The sequence below is a fragment of the Grus americana genome, chromosome 5, assembly GCF_028858705.1.
Source record: "Grus americana isolate bGruAme1 chromosome 5, bGruAme1.mat, whole genome shotgun sequence".
NCBI lineage: Eukaryota > Metazoa > Chordata > Aves > Gruiformes > Gruidae > Grus > Grus americana.
In genome coordinates this window covers 15,614,624-15,638,910 of record NC_072856.1, presented here as the reverse complement: position 1 = coordinate 15,638,910, position 24,287 = coordinate 15,614,624, and the positions used below count along the sequence as shown (strand labels likewise).

Below are 24,287 nucleotides of genomic sequence, written 5' to 3'. Positions count from 1 at the left end.
AGAACCTACTGGAAAAATGAAGACCAAGGCTCTTCGTTTACTCATTGATTCTGCAATTCCCATCAATGTAGAATTTGAGTACATTGCTATCATTACCCCTCTGGGAAGCAAAGTGCTACTAATATTTGTGTTTTCACAGACAACGAACCAAGGCTTAAAGAAATTAAAAGCCTGTCTACTTTACCAGATGTACATGTGTTCCAAATTAGCTAGATATAAAATATGTGAAATTTCTGTAGTCATTGCCACACCATGCTGTCTTTGAGCCAATTCACGTAAGTGTGACCCTTTTTCTCTCAACAAGTCTTATGACTTGGTGATTAGTACTGAATGAGCACAGCTATCCAGCTTCAGAACCTCCACCAGGCTGCATCTAGCCAGAGCAGGAGTGCAGCTCTCTCACTGCAATTTATACAGGTATAGCTGTCCTGCAGATTAATTATAAAATCGTAAACAAGCCTCTGTCAGAGAAATACATGAGCACTAGATCTCTGGTGTCTGAGTCCTATGCTTCAACTACTTTATTCTCCCTGCTGATGTGCTTTTACACTTTTACAGAAGCATGAAGGATGCACAAAACTTGGCATGAATACTCTAACTTGTAGTCCAAAGCTCTTGAATATACTTGGAATAACACAGACATCCCTGCAACCATTTACTGAAAGAAGTTTCTGAACTGTTTTTTTACCTCTTTAGTAAATAGGGCTTCTAATTCTTGTTCATCAAGGAAACCATCATTATTGACATCTATAAAAAGAAGAGTGTAAAATACGAGTATGTACAGAAAGTAATACACGCAATAGTTCTCCATGAGTTAAGCAAATATCAGCATACACATCTCATCTGGACCAAAAACCTCATGTAACAAGATGCTCGTTACATAGCTCGTTTTTTCTTAGGTTTTTTATCAGTCATTGGCTGAACTGTATTGCCATTTTTTGGTGGGTTGGTTAGACAAGTCTGGAGCAATCTCCCTACTTCTTAGATTAGCAAACTGAAATAGGTCACAACAGGATTGCACAGAGTGCAAACGCCAAAAAATATTACTGAGAACAAGTTGTCCTAATTTAACAACTAAATTTCTAAATAGATTCAGGAGCAACAAAAATCGGTTAAAAAAAACTTCGTTAATGCTCAAAAAACCCTAAATAATTATGTGAAAAATCTATATAAATATGTAGCACTTGAGAAGAGATCACTGTAAAATGACTTTTCATGGCAAATGCAGAGAGGAGAATACTTGATAACCAACAATCCATCTTTTATCCTACATTCTACTCTGAATATTGTTATACTACCTCTGAAATTGAAAGACAATGTCTACTTCAAATGAGTGTTATTATGCAATATTTTTTGTTTAATCACTTCAAAGTTTTTTTTTATCTACTAAGCTCTAAGGCAAAAGGTTATTTCAGGTATTTCTATTTTGGTAAGATTTGAACAAAAAAGCTAAAAAAAAATTCAGAAAATTATCTTTCAAGATCTCTTTCTAAAAAGAAGAAATAAGGTTTAATTACTATAATACATATTTATATATTTTATAAACCAAGAGAAAAGTTCAGACTCAAGCTGGAACACTTTTCTTCAGTTAAATTATCATATTTGGGATTAGTCAAATACCATGTACTGTTCAACCTTTCACAGCCCAGCATCAGGCAGCATCTGCTTAAGTATTATGAAGCATTTAACAATGTCAGAATATAAGGTTACACATTTATATAATCACATTTAAAGCAAAATACCCACTGAGATGAATCCTCACCTCTGCTACTATTTTATTGTTTCTAGCTGCACATTGCTCAGAAATACAGAGGCAGGATTGGGGGGCATTTTGGTTTTTGTTTTATTAAGGGAATCTTGCAGCTTCTGAAGAGGCATGGCACTTCTGTGACCATTCCAAAGATAAGGGGTGCCTGGCACTTATCTGCAGAGATGATGAGAAAGCAGGTTTTCTCATACACACCTCTGAGGATTTATTGCTAGTATGTAGTGTAAGCAAAGTTAGAGACACGGAAAGCCCTCTAAGTACCCATACTTCCCTGAGAAATCACTACTGGTTATTGGCTGTATTATTTTATAAGTAGTTAAACAAAACTCTGTTTTCAACTTTTAAACCCCATTTAAAACTTTGCAGTAAACTTACAAACAATAACATAAATATTTTCTCCTTTATACTCTTCAGATACGTGCAAATTGCTTGAGGTATAAGACTTCATCCTGGCATAAGACAAACTTGCCCTCAGCAGAAGGTAACAGAAAGTCACTTCACTTGTTCATTAAATTAAACTAAACCTCTTACCGTGTAATTTGAAAAATGTTTTGGGGTCAAATTCATTAGGATCTAGTCCATCTGCTTCTTCCCACACCTCTTTCAGTTGATCTTTGCTTCCCTATAGATTGGTTACAAAGAAAAACTATTCAAAAGATGATTAAGTGTAATTTTTCTGTGTTAGCTTTGCATTATAGTTTCTCTGAAAGGCTTTATTTTCTGTCATGTTGCAAATGGAATCAATGGAATTTTCTTTAATTCCCTTTTGGTCAGGTCTAATGCTTTCATTAGACAGCAAGGCACAGGGAAAGAGGGAGTGTTAAGGAAACGCATATTCTGTGGAAAGGAACACCTGCAACAATCAGTCATGGCCACCCAGACTCAACTAGAAATGAATAGCTGAAGGGAGTTAAATTAGGTTGCCTTTTCTAGAGCAAATGGTACTGTAATGCAGTTCCTTGCAGGCCAGGCATACCACGAAGGCATCCCAACAGTTTTGAATATCATTCTGGCTTCTTCCCCCTGAGTTTTAGCTTCTTTGTAAATAATAATTCTGCCAGCAACTAGCATACTTGTACAGAAAAAATGGGGGTATATATAGCGGGTTTTGTAATGCTCTCAGCATTGTTCCCACACTCTGCTCCCGTGTCGATGAAAAGAGGCAAATGCTGAGAACAAACAAGATACACCCTTGTCTTTATTAGCTTTTTCTCTCTGGAAAGGAAAGCTTCCACCCAGTCATGTAAGAACAGACTGTAGCCTTACAGGATGGTGAACTTTAGGGTGATCTCCATGTTTTTTCTTCATCTCCTCAAATTTGGATTCTTCTCGCTGCCTCTTTTCTTCATCCAGTGTTTTTAAATACTCTCTCCTCTCATGTTCTTTCATCATCTCATATTTCTTAAACTCCTCATGGCGGGTCTTATCATAGTTTTCCAGGTCACTTGTAGCCTAAAAATATAGATATATGTAGATGCATGATTATTCTACATGATTATGTTAACACATATGACATTAAAAAAAGTGTATTGTTCAGAGCTGTGGGCAAGGCTGGCCATATCGCCATTCTCCTTTTAAACATCAGGTAGACTAGCTGGGGGTTGCCTGTGACAGTGATGCAGAAACATCTGTATGCAGGGTTTAACTGCTAGGCATTTTTTGCAACTACACAGTACTGTAAGAAGGCATCAAGGTGTCCATTTTTGTCAATTAAAAATAAATTAACTCGTTAATTAAGTCCCATACTAATTAAGCACAGCTTCACATAGGACCATTAACTCCTTGATTATTCCAGAATATGAACATTTGTAGCTTATCCTACAGTTTAATGAAAAAAGTGCCTTCATTAATAATGGGAGTTAGTTTGCAGTAGCTTAATACAGATTAAATCAAAAACCCCAATTATATGGAGAGAAAGGGTGTGAGGGGAGAATTTCTTACAAGTACTTGGATAGAGTTTAGAGATGTATCATTTTCAGACAGCTCAAGGTATTAAAGGATGTTTTAGTAGTGCTTTTCAAAGTAACATGTTTATACCTGATATAGTCTCTCCCATTATTTACATTTTAGTTTTCAGATTCACTGTACCTTTTCAAAAACAATTCCAAAGCAAAGACCCCCTCAAATGCCCATTACACTCTGTCAATATCTCAGCTGAGAAATGAGAAGACAAAAAAAATGTAAGAGAAAGAACTGCCCCGTTGAGGATACGCTTCTCCTAGCCAACCAGAATTTTCCCAGAAATGATGCTCAGAAATGGCTTTATAATAGCCTTATAAAAAATAATTTTACAGAAAATTGAGATAAATTTTTCCAAGGGTAAAAAAAAAAAAAATCCACAAAAATTACAGAAAGCTTAAAATATACCTTATCTTTTACTTTATTTTGAAAATATAAACACTGTCAAATTCTCATGTCAGACATGCAGCGCTCTCTAAAGCATATCTGAGATTAAAGTCTTTTTTCCCCTTGGGAAGCGTATTTTTTTCCAGTAGTTGAAAAAAGCCATGCCATGCCTAGCTTACAGCATCCCTTTAATGGACATACACTGAACCTCCCCCACACCTGTGACTGATACTGAATCTGCTAAATAGACATTGAATGCCATGCCCAGTATATGCAATTTCTAATACCGGTATCTTGAATTCTACTCTGCTGTGGCTTTGCAGCTTGACACATATATAATAGATCCCAAAATTCAAACGGCTAGTTTAGGGGTGATTATGTCATTCTGTGAGACACCTAAATCATTTAGAAATAGCAATCAGAAAACACACTTGGGAAAAATGTACCCCCACCAAAACTTTATTTAATTTAAAGGCTCCCAGAAAGGTGTATTTTATTTCCGAAGTTGTTTGTACTGGCACATGAATGCAAGTCCCCAAAATTTATGCGCTCTTGAGCATAATGCACATTAACAGTTTTCAAGTGTGCAATGGGGACAACTGATTTTTCTCTGAAAATGAAAACTGCATGTAAATTATAAAAAAAAGGTATATATAAAAGGATTTGCCTCTACAAGAGAAAAAAAGCATAATAATTAATACCACCCCACCCCCCCCAATAGCAGTTTATATCTAGCACTCACTGCTTTGATCAACATATCTAAGTCTTTAGGTTCAAATGTGTCAGGATTCTGATGGTTCAGGTGCTCAAACTGTTTAAGGAGAGCCTGATGGTCTATGCCAGTGTCTGAAAGAACAAGGTACAAATATAAAACATTAAAATAAGTTTGAAATCAACCGAGATTAGGAAGTTAAAAACTTTCATATGGGAGCTTGTGCCTTGTAAGTACCTGAGGCTTCCTGAGGCTTGGATAATTTTTTTCCACTTTTAGAGGAAACTATAGCAACACATCTAAAGTTGCTTTTCCTGAAGGAGATCAGCAAAGTTGATAGCAATTTGCATTCTATTCCTCCTGATGTGTCAGTGTTGCATTGCACGCAATAAATTAACATGCACAAATTAAGGCTTGTGTTTCAGCAAGGAAAAGTACAATCAATTTGAGCTTCACGAACTAAGAAAAACATTTTATTCTTTTATATTAAACGAGATACTGCATATAACTTCAACTATCAAAGCTAACAACTTGCATCTTTTTCCTGAACTGTGAGAAGACTGACTCTTCTATTGCCCCGTACATTTTGCAAATGACTTGTATCTGGCCAAAGATGTATGTACAACATAGCGTACAATTATATCAAATCAGATAAGCAGATAATCAAATTTCATTTGTGCAAAACAAGTTCAGGACAGTGGAGAGTCAGGTCCTGTGTCTAAAAGCTGCAAACATTTCTCTCTTCCTTATGACAGGAATGATACCCAACAATATCAATATGCAATGCACTAACAACAAAACACATTTCTACAACAGGCTTTTCTAGCTGTTACCATGGTTTCTGACTGCTAATGCTAGATAATAATGCTATCTTAAGCAGCATACACTTGATATTTTACGTATAACAATTTTGACAAGCTTTTACTAGATGGCTTAGCAAAGAATATTTTGTTTAAAAAAAAAAAATTGGAAAACACAATTTTGAACACGCTATTCTTCAGCAAACTGTCTTACACTCAATGCTGTGTTTGTATTATCACAAACCAGCAAACACTGGCTGGGGCAGATTTCAACCATCATTCCTCCCTGGTGAGATCATAATTTCTGTTGAAATATATGCGCCTTAGCCTGGTTTTGAAACATTTTTAGAAGTGTAATAATATGCTTAAAAAAACAAACCAAAACAAAAAAACCAAACCCCCAAACAAACCAAACCAAACAACAACAAAAAAAGCCCCCAAACCTGTTTTCCTCCATTTCTTAGATTTATAGGAAAAGACTCATTCTATTTGACAGTATTTACTGGCCACATTACTGTATTAACTGAGGCCCAGCCCCTAACATTCTTCTGTCCTGTACTGATCAGTCTAGTAGGATCTTGGTGAAAATGTTTAAAAACACATCTTGATCAGCACTGAATATATGCAGATTATAATCTCAAATCTGGTGGGTTTTTTTAAACCTGTTCTATCTAAGAAGGAAGAAAACAGTGTGTTTTGTGTGCTTTTTTTTCTTTTTTTAGATCAGATGGAAGAATAAGATACTAAGTGGTGTTACAGGGAAAAGATTAACAAAACAAATAAAAGGAAATCACATCTCTGCCTGCTGTTACTATAGAATGCTCTTTTGTACATGTTCCAAGATGTTGCCTGTATTTTACAGATGATCTGTCCATGCTTCTTGTCCTTGAAGTACTCACTGGTAGGGCTGATTATAAACTTTAAAAATGTTTTCCCACTCCTGATGTTTTCACATCTTAGTAGTCATCTGAATATTTTGAACTGAAATAATTTGTTCTTGTTCTTTCCCAAATGTAGGATCTCACACTTATACTGTACGAGATCTGACCGGGTGGGAGGAATTATTTTTCTGAAGCACGCTCTGTTAGTTACTTTTGATTTATGGAAGTAGAGAGGCCTAGAAGTAATCAGTCCATTAAACTATTAAAAAAATTTAAAATACACAGAGTTACTATGTACACAATCAGGTATTGTTAGCTGCTGTCAACTAGCTCACTGTGAGCGTCACCATGATGTCATTGGACTGCTTGCCTGCAATAGAAGCACGAGACCAGGCTCTTGGCAGCTAGAGCCACCTGAGGAAGATGAACATGGGGTGTGGCAGGTATGTGAGGTAACGCACTGACTCCTGTGGAGGGGCTACCACTGGTCTGCACTGTCTAGCTGCCAGTGGACTGTACTCTCTGAACTAGAACTTTCATTAAAAGAAAGCAAAGGACAAAAAGGTGAGCTGATGCCCTCAGCCAACTCTGTATTATTATTCATTAATTATGCTATGGTAGCATCTAAAGACTTAATTGGAAAGGTACTACAATGGAAATATATTTTTTGCCAAATTAAACTGATGCTTTCCTGACCCTAGTAACATCCCCATGAACACATATTTGCACATGCATACTTCTTCAGTCTACTTGTCACCTCTAAATTCAGCTTAGCCTAGAAGACAGATCCTTATCCTTGGAGTATTTTAAATTGCCACGTTACCTATTCAATTCAGTGAATTCCCTCCCTGTAACTTGCAAAAGTTTTTAATAATAAAATAATCTGCAAATTAAGGCAAATTAAGCCTTTTTTATTAGAGCTTTTTTGTGAAAAACAGCATTTCAGGAAACAAGATCATGCAGTACATCTTTAGGATCTTTGTTTATGAGCAACTAATTGTCTTCAAAAAGAAACCACTAATAAGTTTACAGAATTAGTTCTAAATGCAAACTTTAAAAATTCTTCAGTAATAAGAAATAAAAAGGGATAGCACCATTTGGTACACAAACATACAGCAATCAGAATCATTAGAAACCTGTATACTTTATTAATCAAAAGAAATTGCCTGAGTTTGTATAATTTCATTAGCAATTAAGAAAAAGCTATGGATAATTTTTTTCACTCCACATGTTTTTCTTTATTCACGAGCTTACAACTGACCCAAAAATAAGAAAAAATAATCTTCTACATTGAAATGTTTAATATTTGTTATAAATCCATACAATAACTCTAATTGGTGAAAAGGGGACTTAAAAAAAGAAAAAGGAAAACTTTTGTGTTAACTGACTAAAAAAAAAATAATTAGTTTTCTACCCTGTAAATACATGAAATGCTATGTCGTGTTGTATTCTTAAACATAGTCCTACTATGTTACCAGTTCTCAGTGAGTAATCTATAAATTAATGCACTACAAAAATTAAAAAAGAGGTTGAAAAAGGATTAGAAGTATCTGAAGAATCCACTGCCAGAATCAAGTTTAGTTATTTATAAAATGCAGATGGCTTTTCTCTTCTCCCCAGTTTCCTATAAAGATGGGTCTTACTGGCCCTAGGCCAGCTCAGAAAGGACACTCACTTTCAGCTTACAGTCATTATTGTTGACAACAAAGCATAACTGATGGACTTCGGGCACCTCTCCCACACAATCCCATCTGTTAACTCACCTAGGTAAATTTTGTATTCTTACCTTGAACAGAATCCATTTTAGCTTTAATTAACATTCTTAATCTTGCCACCTCTTGTCTTTTTAGTTCATCCAGCCGTGTTCTCACATGGTGGCTTACTAAATCAAGTTCTCTGCTTAGTTTTCCACTCTGTCAAAAACCAAAAGTTTTATGTATAAAAATTAGAAGAAAGTAGCCTTTAGGATTCCCATTAGACATGAGCTGCAAGACAGCAGACTAGTGGCAGTCTTTGGCAATACTGTAGCCCACGCTGTAAGAATGTTAAATTTTTTTCAAAGAGCAGATTCAAATTTTTTTAAGCCTATGGTTATAGAAACAGAGAGGAATCCTAAAAGCTTTCTGAAAAGAGAATTTCTAAGTATCTTGCTCCTCCAAAGAGGAAAAGCATGACCTTGAAGCAGCAATACCTAGTAATGTTTAAGTGGTGACAAATTTCTTGATCAACTGTTCTCAAATTAGCTCAAAAGAACTGTGAGATGCACACAAAGTGCTGTGTCCTTCATCTACTTGATGACGGCTCTATGACTTGAGAGAAGGTACAAGCACAGCAACAGTCACCAATGTGTATTGCAAGAATATATATGAGGATCTGGAAATGGGTATTAACCTTCAAGGGTTATACTAGATGTAGCACAGAAGAAAAAGGAGCCAAAAGCTGCCAACGGCAACATGAGGGATTAAAGAAAACGCAAAAGGCAGGATCTCCTCTTTAAGTCTATTGCTTTAGACTGTTTCCTACCTGTCCCTTGCTGAATTTCTAGCTCATAAAGGGGAATGCAGAACAGCCACCACCTAGAGCCAGGAACTAAAGTAGAAAAGACAAGAATGCAGTGAGGTTTTGGAGAGAGTCCTATGTGGATTGGCACAAAAGAAGGGACAGCAGTGGAGAAAGCCAGAGGTCTATTTTATTCATATATACACTGACTTTACCTCTAGCATAAACCCATACTTTAAAATCTGACTTTCTTGTAATTCTCTTCCATGTCATCATATTCATTTGCGACACTGTCTTAATCTCTGAAGGCAGATATACCTCTATGTTCAAAACAGTGTTCCAAATTACGCAGCAGGCAACAGCAACTGAGAAATATGTTTGCAGCTGTTTTGATGTATGTGAAGGTTCACCTACCTGTATGAAGTCTAAAACTGGCTTTTTAATAGACAGGCAGAAACTATGTATTCGAGTAAATGTTGTTGGATTTTTTTAATGCTATGGGATATTCTTTAATGAACAGAAGTTCTGCTGTCCCTTGACTAAAGACAAAGATCTAGTAAGAGTTATATAACTAAGTAAATAAAAATGAAAGGAAATTTAAGCTCACAAAAACTGAGAGGAGTATGAAACAAGTAAAGGAAGAAAAAATACACATATGTGGCTCATGATTATGGATTTAACCAACTTTAATTTAACTCTTTTTTTGTACCTACCTTTATTTCCTCTATGTCAGCAGTCTGGAGTTTCTCCCTGAAATGCTTATCTGTTTCCAAGACATCTATTACTTGCCTGAGATATTCATCATAATAAAGCCCTGTATCCTTCAAAAAAAAGAAATTGAGAAAAGAATATATTACCAAACATATGATTTTGTTTAAAAAAAACAATTAAACTGAAATTTCAGCAACACAGGTGTTATACTTTCTTACATATCTTCGTTTTTTCTGATTTGCACCATTGCCCTGTAACAACTTATTGTTATGATTCATTTGTTTCAGCAACTGACAAGGAAAAGTGTTTAGCAATCCATGTCATTAAACAAGTGTTTTGTCATGTTAATATAGTTTTGTTGGTTTTGTTTTGTTTTTTAAACAGTGTAATTCATTCATTACTGTTCTATTTTAAACACTGAACTGGAATCACTGAGTGGAATTTCCTAAGCCACCACTCAATTGCTGGAAAGAATTCTCTGTGGAACAGTAAGCAGTTCTTCCTATTGTAAGCTGGGGAATTCCTTCCATGTGCCACCTCACCCTTAGCAGCTCATGGGGGAAAAAAAAAAAAAAAAAAAAGAGAGAACAAATTTAAACGGAACCTCACCATAGTAGATGGTAGACTGTATGACAATAGTGGCTAATAATAGTTTCCTTCCTGCAAGTAACTCCAGTAAAGAACATCTGAATTTCAGGAAGGGTTTGCTATAGCCAGATTACTAACAATTAGGAAAAAAATACTTAATTAGATAAATTTCATTACACTTACTGGATTTTCTACCTTCTCTCCTTCTACATGGCCTTCTCCTTTGACTTTTGTCTTATCTATGTCTATAGGTACAGCTTCCAAGGCCATTAGGAGACATGTCATCAGCAAAATACACCGTGGGGGCAGGACAGGTACCAACTTCATCTGAAATGAGATCAAGTCACAAAAATTAACATAAATAATGTTATCATGCTGTACTGATTAGAAATTTTTGACATTCCTACATAGATACCTGTAATAACTCACTTCCCACATGTTCTACTGCTCTCAAGGAACGCTAAAATTCAAAAAATTAAATACAGCTTTAATTTTTAAAGGCCATTATTACACAAGCAGATTTCCTCAGACTATCTTACAGTTGTGGCAAACCTAAGTTGTATTGTAAACGGTGAGAGATTTTTAACATGTTGAAATATTATCAATGGCTCTACAGAACAGGTGGGAATACCCAATGTTCATACACTTGTTTAGGATGGCCAAGTCTTGCATAACTAATACTGATGTTCCTACTCTGATCATGTCTTTGCTGAAGTTATTGGCAAACTCCTAAAGATAATCATGGACACTGAATCAGATCTTAGTGTAGTAATGCCAGTAGTTTTTATGTTTCAGCAATGGAGTAGTTTGCCTAATTTGAAGTCAAGATCCCATCCAAAATTTATTTGCAGAAAAAATATTTTACAATGCATGTTATATCTGTATTTCAAGTTGACAGAGATTCCTGAAAAAAGTGTTCACAGTATCTGAAATTGTTGCTGAGGCTGGGGCTTTATTAAGCTAGTCTCCCCTAGACTTCAATTGGCGTCTTATATGGGGCTAACTCGCACACAGTTTAACGAGCACCAAGCAGTTTGAGAATTTTTAACCTCTGTCTTCTCCCCTTCTATCAAATTTGGTTGAAAATAGCCCAATTCATTCAGAAACTGATAAGATGGAATGCTTAAACAGTGTCAGTACAGGAAATCCAGCTAAAAAAGTAATGATGGTAATCCAGCGTCTGACAGTGAAGTCAGACTCTTGAGACAATTCAGCCAATTCAGCCTATGACAGTCCAAAGTCTCTGGATATTCTATAAAAAGCTTGAGCAAATTCCAATGTTACATTAGTAATATAAATCACCTCCTGGAAAGTGAAAGTTGCCAGTCAAATACTGTCTAAAATTATATTAGATATGTCAAAGAAAAAGACACAATATTCAATAAATGTGCAAACAAATCGAAAGTATTGCTACAAGGACAATTTCTGTACAAGTGCTTTAACTAGTCATGCAAGTAATTCTCTCAAAAGTACTTATGTTCACCAGCAGCAAATCTCCTTTTTTTGGGGGAGTGGGAGGGACAAACTGTAATTACAGTGTCAGTACCAGTTTTTCTGACTACGTGCTCTGGTACTCAACAGTGACGCATTACTTTTGCTTGGATTAAGCCGCCCCTTTACTAAGGCAATAAATGTAGATAACAGTAGCTACTTAAGCATTATTGCCACCCTTTATTCATATAACTATTACGTAAAAGAAAGCACTCTTATTAAGAAAAAAAAAATGGGAAATGCATACAAGATGTGCAGAGATATTTTTTTTTTGTTGGGGATGAAGGATTAGCTGGAGATAAAAATATATCCACCTATCCATCTTTCCGTTTCTATGTCAAAGGCTCACAAATGACAAGAATTCTCTGAAACTGTTTTTGCTTAATCACATCTTCAGCAAAAAGAGCCTAAATGGATTCTGCTCAGTTACAGCAAATACCTGTTACTTTCATTTAAAAAATGAATAACATCTGATCATTACCAGATGGGCTAGCAGGAGCTATTGTTGCTGCCATATTGAGCGTATTAGATTCAATGTCAGCACTACTGTCAGATTCACAACAGCAAGTCTGATTAGCTTTCGTTGGTCATTCCGTTAAAACATGCAAACAAACAAACAAACAAAAAAACAAACCCAGACTGATTTGCTGGAATTAATAAGTTAATTTCTACACTTCTACACAAGCTGTTGGCTTGCAGTGACTTTATAAAGCTGATGAATGGAGTTAGTTATTCACTATCACTTTTAAAAACGCCAAAAATCCAATACTTCAGATGTTTTTAATTACAGAATACTGTTGTATAAATGCTGTACCTAGGTTTGTCATTTCAACAGGATTTAATCACAGGAAATGATAACAAACAAATACTAGGGTTTCAATTGTCCTAATCTCGATGTAAAGGCCAAGACTGAGTATTTTTGAGTACTACTGGATGACTTCTATAAACCAAATCACCAAGTGAATGGACTTGCCCAGAAGTCTCCTCTCCTGTCTTCATACTGGATCTTCAGGCCAGGCTAGGTTACTAGGGCAGATTAACAGTACTGCTGGGAAGTCCTGAACTAGAAGCTATCAGTTGAGTCTGTATCCATTAGTGGCACAGCTCATTTTATGTATCAATGTCATGGATAACATTAATAAGTTTATATATGTTATGCAGGCCATCAGTTCTTTTAGCTGGCAGACAACCACCACCCTACTGTCACTTAACTTTTCTTCTGTCTTGCATGGACAAGATTACCTAATTTTGTCCTCTTTTTTCCAAAAGTAGATTGTCATGTCTGGTGTTAGAGTCATTCTCTGAACACTGTTGCCTGTTATTTTATCCTTACCAAGACATTTTGATACACCTGTCAATGTACGAACACAGCTGGATCACCATGTAGGCTTGAGTACAACAAATGGAAAGTGGAAATAGCTTAACCTGTGCAGCAGGTTAGATAGAAATAGAAAATAGTGTTTCTGTAACAGTCTACCTGTAATATGACAAGTACAGCAAGTAGTTGCATAGATAACATATGTCATGTGAACCATCTCTGCTCTGAACCTGTCATCCATTTACCTTGTTCAAAGGTCCCCTAAGTTCTTGTATTGGAAAAGATTTCCATATTATAGCTCTCCAACAGTGATCATACACCAGTCCTTGTTCTTCCAGCCTAAAGAGCACTAGCTTACCTACTGATCTCTTTTACAGAAGCTTTTCCAGACCTTTGATCATGCTTGTTAGTCTTCTCTGAATCTTTTCCAGTCCTTTAATACCTGATTTGAAATAGAAGAACCTTGGGTGGCCTAGGCTATGCTATAGATTTTATCAGAACATTGTTTCTTAACAAGAAAGGTTCGTAAATTTTACAGGTAGGACTGAGAATATTTTCAAGGTGATGGTTCACTTCCAAAGCAGATTGAGATACAGTTGTGAAGAAGCCATTGTGCTTTCATTTTCAGATGAAAGAAACAGGAAAGAAAGTAAGAGTGAGGCAAACGATTCAGTATCTTTCAAGTAAGTGTATTTAAAAAGTGAATAGGAGAGGACTGAACCTTAAAACCTACTTTGAAAGATTCTGGATGAATAGCCTGGGCAGTAACTTCTGTAAACACAGAGCATCGCAGTCATTTAGGATTTAGGTAAAACAAAAGGATTTAGGAGTCAAAGGATTTAGGTAAAACAAAAATCCACCTTGCTGAAATTCTTGCGGAGTATGAATGGGGCAGTCTAGTAAACTGGTAAGTATGTAGGAAGTCTAAACAATGGATATGAAACAAAACTAATGGAAACCCAAAGACTTATAAAGTATATGAGTATAATAACTATACGTTCACTATTTTTAGAAATATTTTTTAAAAGGTTATGTATATCTGAAGTACTTAAAGAAACTGTAGCTTCTCATAATGCTAAAAATGTGGACCCCTGATAGTTGGATTAGTATTTTTCCCAACCAAGTATTTTCATATATACAAAATTATGGTAATAAAAGTAATTTAGTATTATCATAACCTGCTCTAGTTATGTAAGATGTGTAAAATAGTGTTTTTGAAAATCATATATGGCTATTATTTGAGCATGCTCAATTCATGTAAGACCAACAGGTCATGTAGTGAGATGAACCATGGCAGAGAAGCCAGAAACACAAGTGCTAGCCATAGTTACGGCACTGATTCATTCTTTGCCTATGGCAAGTACTAAAGCCAACATTTCAACAATGACACCTGGTCTTTGATCCATTTTAAAGACATAAACAATCTTTTTAAAGGTGCTGACCTACAACTTCTAGTAACATGAATAATTGTGGAGACTGAGATTGTCAGTTTAGGCCGAAGGGGGGACACACAGTTAAATTTTTAAGACTTTCTCATGCTACTCAGAAAAACTGATACATAAAATGTCCATGCTGAATTGAAACAACTGAGATGTAAGCAACCATGCTGGTCTGCCAAACCTCGTATCTCCAGCAGATTTGGATGGGCAACTGGAGCTATGTCACCTTAAACTACCTCTGCAGTAGTCAGCAGAGCTTATCTATCAAAAGCCCTAATGAAACTAAGTGCCATTGGATCTGCTGACTTTCTATGGGATTTGTGCTCATGGGTTCCCTTGGAAATACCAACCTTTGTAATCACACGCTGTCATACATAAGGGGAAGGCCTGGATGATATCACAATATGTTCTTCACATCTATTTGATGTAATAAGCTGCTCTGAAAAGAAGGCTATCTACTGCCCATCAGGGAGTTTGGTTTCAGGTTCTGCATAGGGTGTTTTTATTGTAGGCTTTTTGATAAAACAAATCCACAAGCACTAGGAAGAATTAAAAGCAGAGAAGACCAAAATGCATAAGCAAAAAAATCTCTCTATCATTGCAGGTGACTTTGCAGACTACTATGCTTAATACAGGATTTCCTGTAGTATTTTGAGGAACCCAACTGTTTACACAATCTGTGCTATAACAAGTAAATTGGAAATATATTCATTAGAATAAAAAATAATTACCTAGTGAATACAGAGTTACTGTATTTAGGTATCTATTAGTCCAAGACTATATTCATCAAAATTCCCTCAATAAAATCAGGTGACTAAGACGCATCAACCTTTAGAGTGTGACAGTCATAACTGAGTCACTGAGCACATTCTACTCTGACACATATTAGAAGACAGAAACCAGGCCCATTGCAAATTCTAACATTAATCAGCTGCAAGAAAATACTCAGCATGATTCTCAAATTCAGCAACTCAGGAAGAGTGACAACAGGCAGGATGAGAGGAAAACTGGGGTTCCAGTTTTTGTTCCACTAAACACTTTACTACTAAGAGTTCATGCCACTCTCAGCCTGTTACCAGCTACCTTCAAGAGTTCCTAACTTTTGAGAAACCCATTCCTGGATGCCCATCCATTCCCAGGCATTTTAGGGTGAATCTATGTGTCTGACCCAGGGATGTAGTTTCTTCTGTAAGGACTAGGAGCCACCAAGTCAACAGACACTCCCAGTGCTGCAGAAGAGGAGCAATGTCAATTTGATCGTGGCCATCAGTGGTACATAATGCACAGCATACACCCTTGTGCCCTGCCATGGGTGCACTGCTTGAGTCTATTATTATTACTATTCTTCCTGCTGCTATATAGTTTAATAGAAATAGAAATTGTCATGAATCTGCCCAGTTGACTGGTTACTTTCTCAAAGACAGATGGACAGAGCTAATGTTACAATTGTCATCTGGAAATTAAGTGATTGTAGTCAAAGACATGTAGCCCACCTAGATGAAAAGGTAGCACAACTCTTATCTGCTTGTATCAGAAATCAATTTCATCTTTCCTAGAGGGATAAACAGACATTTCTATTTGTAATACAGAATGAGAACTAATCATAATAGTGCTCTAGAACTGACAAATACTGTAGTTTATAAACAAAGCAAATATCCTAAGCTTTCAGGGAAAACAAAAAATAAAAACCTCTCTGAGTATAAAGTATTTTAAAAAAACAGAGCGACAGCCAAAAGAATGAGACAGTCAGCAGAAAATAGAGCCACCAATGTACTTGCATGAACAGAAAAATAGAATTGGAAAAGAAGCAGGCTGTCTGCCAGCAACCTTGGTCTTGATCCCACTAAAGTTAATCACAAATTCCTGTCAATTTCAATGGAACAGGATCGGACATTTGAATTATAAAGAGCTATGGGCTTTGAAAGAGAAGTACAAAATGGAGCTTCTAAAGTTTATTCTAGCAACATTAACACAAGCATCTAAACATGGCATTAGCACACCGATTTTACACAACTCCAGGTGTTTATAATGTAAACCTGAAAATTTACTTTTCATTAACTTAAAACCCACTGCCCAGAAAACAGCATAATTCTGGTACTGATGTCTCCCCTAGCAAAGCACAAATATTTTTGAAGAAGTAACACCCAATGTCAAATTTTCTAAAACTCAGATAGGCAAAAACATATAAGGACATCAGTGTATAGTGCGCAGTGTCTGCACATGTAGAGGCTCAGTGAATGATTACAAAGCAAGAGAGCACAACACCGTAAATATCATATTGCACTTTTGCACTTGCCAAACCCCTGTGTACCATGATGGGCAACGTAAACATAAATCCAAACTTATAGAATACACAAATAAGCCTACTTATTCATAAAATATCATGCACACCTGCTGTATCTGATATGGAAATAACTAAACCTGTGTAAGATACAATGCAGACATGCAGGATGATAGCAATATTCTCTATAGTCATGACTATACTGTGACTTCCTATTTTAATGCTGTACATTGGAGAAGTGAAAAATCTTCATATGCAGTGCTGCATCTAGAAAAAAACAGGAAAGAGATAAAATAGATCTACTGATCTTCATCTTTCTAAGAGCATTCTAACCTCAGCACTAGAATATTACAAATATATCTGAACTATGTAAAGTACTCCTTTGGCAGTTTGAGTTAGACATCTAGCATCTTGAATCTGTTTTCACCTCTCTGAAACAGTGATATACCTGTCTCTATATCACAGTTTAAATAGAGAATGTTTAATTCCATGGGGTCTTCTACTTCTTTAAAAATTATCTGGAAATATATAAATTGATTAGCTCATAAAATCTCAAAAAAATACATTAAATGTTTGAAATTAGGCAGAAACAGATATGTCTTCTGCCATATTTTTTGTTTGGAAACACCTAAAATATCAGTGTTAGTTCCTCCCTGTTCTTTCAGAAGGACTTGCTGCACAAACGCTGTAAGCTATCATATGTTAACCAACGATGAAAGTCAATGAAGCTATAGTTAAAGCATCTTGTTCACAATGTTAGTCCATGAGTTAAGCTGGTATAAGCATGGCTAAAATGTGGCAACAGTTTTGAGAAGCAAGTGCAAAAACCTGTTTCAACTCAAGATGCTAAGCTAAACTTCTGGTTGTGGTGAAGATGTCTTTTCACTAGGTCACCAGTCTTCTAGATATAGATTTCTTGTTGAAGACAACGTGAAAAGGAAAATGGCTACAATCTGCAATAGTTTTCCCTTTACAAGTTATCTTTCAAAATACAGAATCACCTGCATACCTTTCTTTCCAAATAAGAATTCATCCTTTTAAAAGTTAATACATAACCATCATTTTTCCCTCTCTCCTCTTATGATAAATGTCCCACCCACACAAGCAGCAACAGTTTTCCTTTCATTATCCTTCAAGCATTTTTTCTCTTCTGTCAAAGTTGTCCATTAACCCCATGATTCAGATGTTGCTTCTTTTTTTCTAGCCAATATCCATCAGGTTTCAACCTGGACATGCTGTCCTAATCTTCTGTTACAGTACATACCACTCAGTTCTCTGCACCACGAGACAGTCCTTATTTTTTCCAAGAAGTACTTTAATACTGTACCTAAATATAATTTTATATAAAACAATATTATTTAAGTACATACAGGCAGTGGAATCCTTTCTTCTCATCCTGTTTACTTTGCTTAAATTCTTTTGACTTGTACATTAGCTTTTTCTCACTGCACTTGATCTGCATTCTCTTTTAGAGTTAAAAGTTGGCTGATAGAACAGCTTCTTTTTTCAGCTTCTCAGAAAAGACTGTTTGCCTCAACTGTGTGTAGTACAACATTTGCTGACAGAACCTTTTTTTAAAAAAATACACTTCAGCTGTTTTATTAAATGAGTCACCCAAATACTGGGGGATACAATATAGTAAGACAAACTACGAATGCTCAAGTGGGAAAGAAGCAAGTACTATTCACAACGGAACTGTATGTCCAGAAATAAAGATGGCATAGAACCAAAACATATGGCTCCAGCTACATGTGCTTAGCTCTGTTGTAAGTTTGAAAACTGGTTTTGCTTCTTGTTGCAATGTTAATGGTTCATTATTTAAAAACCTGTGGGCACATACACAAATACACAAACATATTTATAATACTACCTGCCTCCAAGGAACTTCCCTATCATCATTTCATAAAAATAAGTATCAGTATCTTCTAAAGCTATCTTACTAATTGAAGAATGCTGAGATATTAGTCTTGTTTTTAAAAGAAACTTGCATGATTTTATCAATTCTTTCCAATAAATCTGGCTCAAAAAAAAAAAAGTTTTAGGAAACCAAAACTCAAGCAAAAACTTGTAATGAATTCAATGCATACTTGATAAAACTCTTATAAACTTCAAAAGCAAATTCAAAACCAAAAAAAATACCACTAGAAATATAGCTTACTTCCTATAAGTTCAGTTCCCACACGGAACAAAATACAACAGCATACCTGGAATCTCACGAATTCATTTTGTATAAACGGAACAGCAGTTTTGTCAGTGCTGGCATAAAAAGCAACCTCACTTCGAATATGGTGCTACACACAACCAAAGTATTTGCTCAAACCCTAATCTCAAATCAAAAGGGATTTCAATAATTCTACTAATATGCATTTTGCTCTAGTCAACAACAAATGATGATACTAAAGTAAACCAGGAATGTCTCAGGACTTCTACTTTTTTTCTCCTTCAGAAAGAAAATACAACATAGCTAACAAGAATAAGTCTAGATTTAATGATATGGAGCCAGACTTAAAAATATTTAGGCACTTAATGATAGCTGCCTAATGAGATTTATTTCCATAATTTGCTAATTCCCATTGATTTCTACTTGCTTAGGAATCCAAATACGCATAAACGTCCCACTTTTGTTTTATAAAGAATATAAAGCGTGAGAAATGTAATCACGAAAAGGGTCTATATATTTCCTATTGATATACGATGAAGAATAATATTCACAATTGAATATGATTAAAACGGTTCTAATAAAATGCAGTTTCTTTCACTCTTCCGACTGTCGAATTATGCATAGTACGTAAGAGCAAAACCTGTTGAAATTAACATTAATTTTGCCTCTGATTTCATTTGATAGGGCTTAAGTACCTGGCCATGTTTTTAATTACATAGAAGCATATCCCTATCTAGAAGGCTTGTGTCTACTGTGTATCTAACAGGAACTTCACAAAGATCTCTTCTGCTTACTGAGCAATCAAATAGACAAGAGCACAATACCTCACTAGATAAACACCTTTGTTGCACAGGAGTTCAAATCAAGGCAACACTGATAGGGGCTTTTAACTTAATAGTAAAGGATTTTATCTGTCTTTGGTAAAGTGCATTTGTTTCGTCAGGGTATGACTAGAAGTATGAGTAAATATTTCCACACCTCTGACATTTGAGTCAATATAATAATATTTTAAATTTTTATTATCTCAGAGAACTACCGCTCTCCCCTTTCATAATTACAATTTCAGTTATATACAGATCACTTGGGGGCAGCTTTTGACAGAAAACCTTTAACTTGGCTTATATGAAATCAAAGTTTATGTTGAGTAGTACTACCACTACTACACAGCCAAGTTACAGAAACTTCTTAGTTTTATTATAAAATAATTCTTTTTGTTGTTGCTTAGTTTTTATTTGCTTGATGGGGTTTTCTGAATATAATTTCAGATACCAAACAATGGTATCTTAAGCTGGATTATAGCATCAAGCCACAAGCAAATTTACATCAAATGCCTAAATTAGATGCCTTTGCATCCAATAGATAATGGAAGTTTTCAGCAGACCCAATGGGCAATATTAATTTATAATTTTGTTTTCTCCCTCTTTTTTTTTATTCATGTTCATTACCTTGGTTAGAAGTGAATGAGATTCACACTGTTCTACTACAATGCAATTTGTTTAAAGATAGACTTACGTTATTGCTTTCTTTATGTAATTATCTTTCTTATTCTAAAATAATATACTGCCATCGTCCAAAAGATTACAGTAGCAAGGGAAAATACACAATCACAGTTAGGAGGTACTGTACATAATCAGGTTAATAATCTGCAGCCCGTGGTGAATGTTGCACTGTGACCGTACAAGATAATTGTGTAGCAAATGACAGTAAGAGATATAAGTGGATGGTAAGTGCTCACAGAAATGTGGGCTTCTCCCATAAACCTTTTGTGAGTCTTAAGCAGAGGCCCATAAAGGTTACAACAAAAACTGGTTTCAAACAATTTTTGAGTCGCTCTTCATCTCCTATCCAGTCTTTAGAGTAGGAATCTTTCCCATGCTGCTCTGTTTAGTTGAGAGGGACAGTCACTTCAGAACTTGGGTCGAACTGCACCAATACTAAGTCAACTACAGGACTTGTCTTTAGAGTGGATGTATTGGGTTTGTGTGGCAAGGTTTTGGTAGCGGGAGGCCTACAGGGGTGGCTTCTGTGAGAAGCTGCTAGAAGTTTCCCCTTTGTCTGACAGAGCCGATGCCAGCTGGTTCCAAGACAGACCCGCTGCTGGCCAAGGCCAAGCACATCAGTGATGGTGGTAGCGCCTCTGTGATAACATATTTAAGGAGGGAAAAGACCTGCTGGGGAACAACAACAGCAGAGAGAGGAGTGAGAATATGTGAGAAACAACTCTGCAGACACCAAGGTCAGAGAAGAAGAGGAGGGAGGAGGTGCTCCAGGTGCTGGAGCGGAGATTCCCCTCTAGCCCCTGGAGAAGACCATGGTGAGGCAGGCTGTCCCCCTGCAGCCCATGGAGGCTCATGGTGGAGCAGATATCCACCTGCAGCCCATGGAGGATCATATGCTAGAGCAGGTGGATGCCCAAAGGAGGCTGTGATCCCATGGGAAGCTTGCTTTGGGGCAGGCTCCTAGCAGGACCTGTGGACCCATGGAGGGAGGAGCCCATGCTGGAATGGGTTTGCTTGCAGGACTTGCGACCCCACGGAAGGGACCCACCTTGGAACAGTTTGTGAAAAACTGCAGCCCATGGGAAGGACCTATGCTACAGAAGTTCATGGAGAACTGTCTTGCATGGGAAGAACCCCACGCTGGAGCAGGGGAAGAGTGTGAGGAGCCCTCCTCCTTGAGGAGGAAGGAGTGGCAGAGATAACGTGTGATGAACTGACCACAACCCCCATTTCCTGTCCCCCTGTGCTGGCGAGGGGAGGTAGGGAAAACTAGGAGCAAAGTTGAGCCCAGGAAGAAAGGAGGGGTAGGGGGAAGGTGTTTCAAGATTTAGTTTTTATTTTCTCATTATCCAACTCTGATTTTGATTGGTAATAAATTAATTTTCCCCAACTTGAGTCTGTTTTGCCCGTGATAGTAATCGCTGAGTGATCTCCCTGTCCTTATCTCGACCCATAAGACCTTCGTTATATTTTCTCTCCCCTGTCCAGCTGAGGAGGGGAGTGACAGAGTGGCTTCGGTGAGCACCTGGCCTCCAGCCAGGGTCAACCCGCTACAGTGGGAGAAAACAAGATGACGAACAAAACCCAAAGCAAACATCCACGTTGAACCTGACACTGCGGTATATTGGTGCTTCATTGTTGTTACTGTGGTGGTCTAATTTTGGAAATGCTGGACATTATTTCTCCACAGCAAATACTTACAACTCAAAGAACAGAAGCTTTTTTTCCTGCAAGCTGACAAAAATGGTGCCACATGTGAACTCTTTTGAAACCATAGCCATGTTCACCTCAGAAAAAAATGTTACCTCTCTACAACCACGTTTCAACCTTTTCCTCTTTGGGAATATTTTCTGAATACAGTGATTTGCCTGACACTAGAGTATTTTACCTAGCTCCTTCAGTGGTACTACTGTAAGCATAATACTGAAAAGCTAGATTCTTTCTAGTGAAACCAGTCTAGTCTCCTGGACAAAGCAACCGAAGTTTTTTCCTGCGGTTGTGCAATTACCAACCAGTCAAGATTTTGCTGCTGCTGCCAGGTATGCATTAATTTCTCCTGGTGCTTTAAAGCTAACCGCTTAACGCGTCGATCAGCGGGGCTGCTAAAGTGTTACTTCCTGAAAAACCATTCACTCTGGCGGCTGGCACCCGCGCGTAGAGGCCGGAGGAAGGGAAACCTGGGCAGCCTCCTTCCTGGCGGGTGGCAGGACTCACTCGGCCAAACTTCAGTTGCTCCCCTCTCCCGCCCGCCCGCCTCCCGGCACCACCGCGCGCACCGTTTCCCCCTGCATTACCGTTAGTTCGTTTTTTCAAATCTGACGGGAGGGAAGGCGGTTAAACCCCCGCGAGGGAGAGCGCGCGCCCCCCCACATCCCCCCCACCGGCTCTGACAGGAGCTGCCCCGCCGCGAGGCCTCCGCCCCGCTCCGCGCCCGCGGGGCGCCCCCCGCCGGCCCCCTCCGCCACCGAGGGGGGCACCGCCGCTCTGGGGGCGGCCTGGGACGGGCGATGTTACCTTTCGCTCCTCCTGCGGCGGGAGAGGAGCCGCTGCTGCTTAAGGGCGAGATGTCTCCTGCGCGCGGGGATGAAGGGGGCGTCCCCCGGGTGTTCTGCTGAGGATCTGCGGGGCTCGGCACCGCGGCGAGGCGCGGCACGGTACAATACGGTACGATATGGCGCGGTACCGTACGGTGCGGCGCGACAGCCCCACGGCACTTCGGCGGCCCCGGCTCCCGTTGCCATGGGGACAAGTCCCGCCCCTGGAGGCGCGGTGATTGGCCGGACGTGACCCCCGCTCGGACGTCGCGGAGGACTCTGATTGGGCAGCGCAGGACGCCGAGGCGAGATTGCGCGAGGGGCCGGGTCGCCACCAGGGCTGCCTGCGCCGAGAAGGTACGTGGCGGTCGCCGCGGGGGCGGGCTCGGGCCGTGTGCTTCTGGCGTCACGGGGGAGGTGGGGACGCCGGCACGTACCTGAGCCGCGCAGAGGGGCGGGCTGTGGCGCGGCCGGCGGGGGGGCTGGACGGTGGCGAGGGGACCGTTAGTCCGGGGTGCTCCGGGCGGCCCCCGGGGAGTTTCAGCCCTGGCACCCTCTGCCCGAGCCCTGCCTCAGCCACGCGCGCCCCGGGTAGCGGCGGGTGGTCTTGAGGGGAACCCCGGCCTGTGGCTTCTGCGGGGAGACGCGCCAGCCCCGGCGGCTGGGGACACAGTGCCGTCTTCTAAACACCCCCGTCCCCTCGCACCCGCCCGGCTGACCCCCGCCCTGGCTGCGCCGCTCTTTGCTGCGTTGCAGAAGAAAAAGCTCTTTCCGTTCGCTCGATCTGCGGCGGGAGCGCGTCTGCCGCCGGGAGCAGCGAGGTGGTCGAAAGTTTGCTGCTCCTAGGGACGGAAGCTGTTTCTTGATATCTCGTTTCCCTCCTATGTCCTCCGTGAAAACCCCGTCGCTTCCATTGGTTCCTTCTGTGCAAAGTACTTCTTGCACCGATGGCATTTCGTGCAAACCTTCTCTTAGCTGCCGTAAATCGTTACTCTTAGGTGTCCAGTCGGGAACTGATACACGAGAATGAGAAACTGTATTTTCAGGTATCCTTTTCTATGACTGCTCCTTCCTCTTTTTATTAATTCTTTTTCACCCATTTGAGCCTTACTGCGTTCAGACTTGGTTTTCCCTCCCCCTTAGAAACAGAGGAGAAAAAGGTGTGTGTGTGTGGGGGAATCTTGACCTCTATGCGGATTAAACTAGTCAGCCTGCACACTTGTTTATGCTTGGTGTAAGCTTGGGGTTTGATTTGTGGA

The 24,287-nt window shown here is 38.7% G+C and overlaps 2 protein-coding genes across 2 annotated transcripts in view; one reads left to right on the top strand and one right to left on the bottom strand.

The window, feature by feature from the left end:
* NUCB2 (nucleobindin 2) overlaps positions 1 to 23,250 on the bottom strand; it is a 31,001-nt gene extending 7,751 nt beyond the window's left edge. The window contains exons 1-8 of the mRNA XM_054827825.1: positions 23,009 to 23,250; positions 10,489 to 10,632; positions 9,720 to 9,827; positions 8,294 to 8,420; positions 4,857 to 4,960; positions 3,035 to 3,220; positions 2,300 to 2,390; positions 689 to 747 (exon numbers count right to left, since the gene is read on the bottom strand). Of these exons, the coding sequence (XP_054683800.1) occupies positions 689 to 747; positions 2,300 to 2,390; positions 3,035 to 3,220; positions 4,857 to 4,960; positions 8,294 to 8,420; positions 9,720 to 9,827; positions 10,489 to 10,632 (819 nt within the window). The 5' untranslated portion in view covers positions 23,009 to 23,250. The remainder of the gene's footprint in view (positions 1 to 688; positions 748 to 2,299; positions 2,391 to 3,034; positions 3,221 to 4,856; positions 4,961 to 8,293; positions 8,421 to 9,719; positions 9,828 to 10,488; positions 10,633 to 23,008) is intronic.
* A 90-nt stretch (positions 23,251 to 23,340) lies between these two features.
* The window catches only part of PIK3C2A (phosphatidylinositol-4-phosphate 3-kinase catalytic subunit type 2 alpha), a 75,347-nt gene continuing 74,400 nt past the window's right edge, over positions 23,341 to 24,287 (top strand). Inside the window, exon 1 of the mRNA XM_054827823.1 lies at positions 23,341 to 23,385. The gene's annotated coding sequence lies outside the window, so the exon portion shown is untranslated. The remainder of the gene's footprint in view (positions 23,386 to 24,287) is intronic.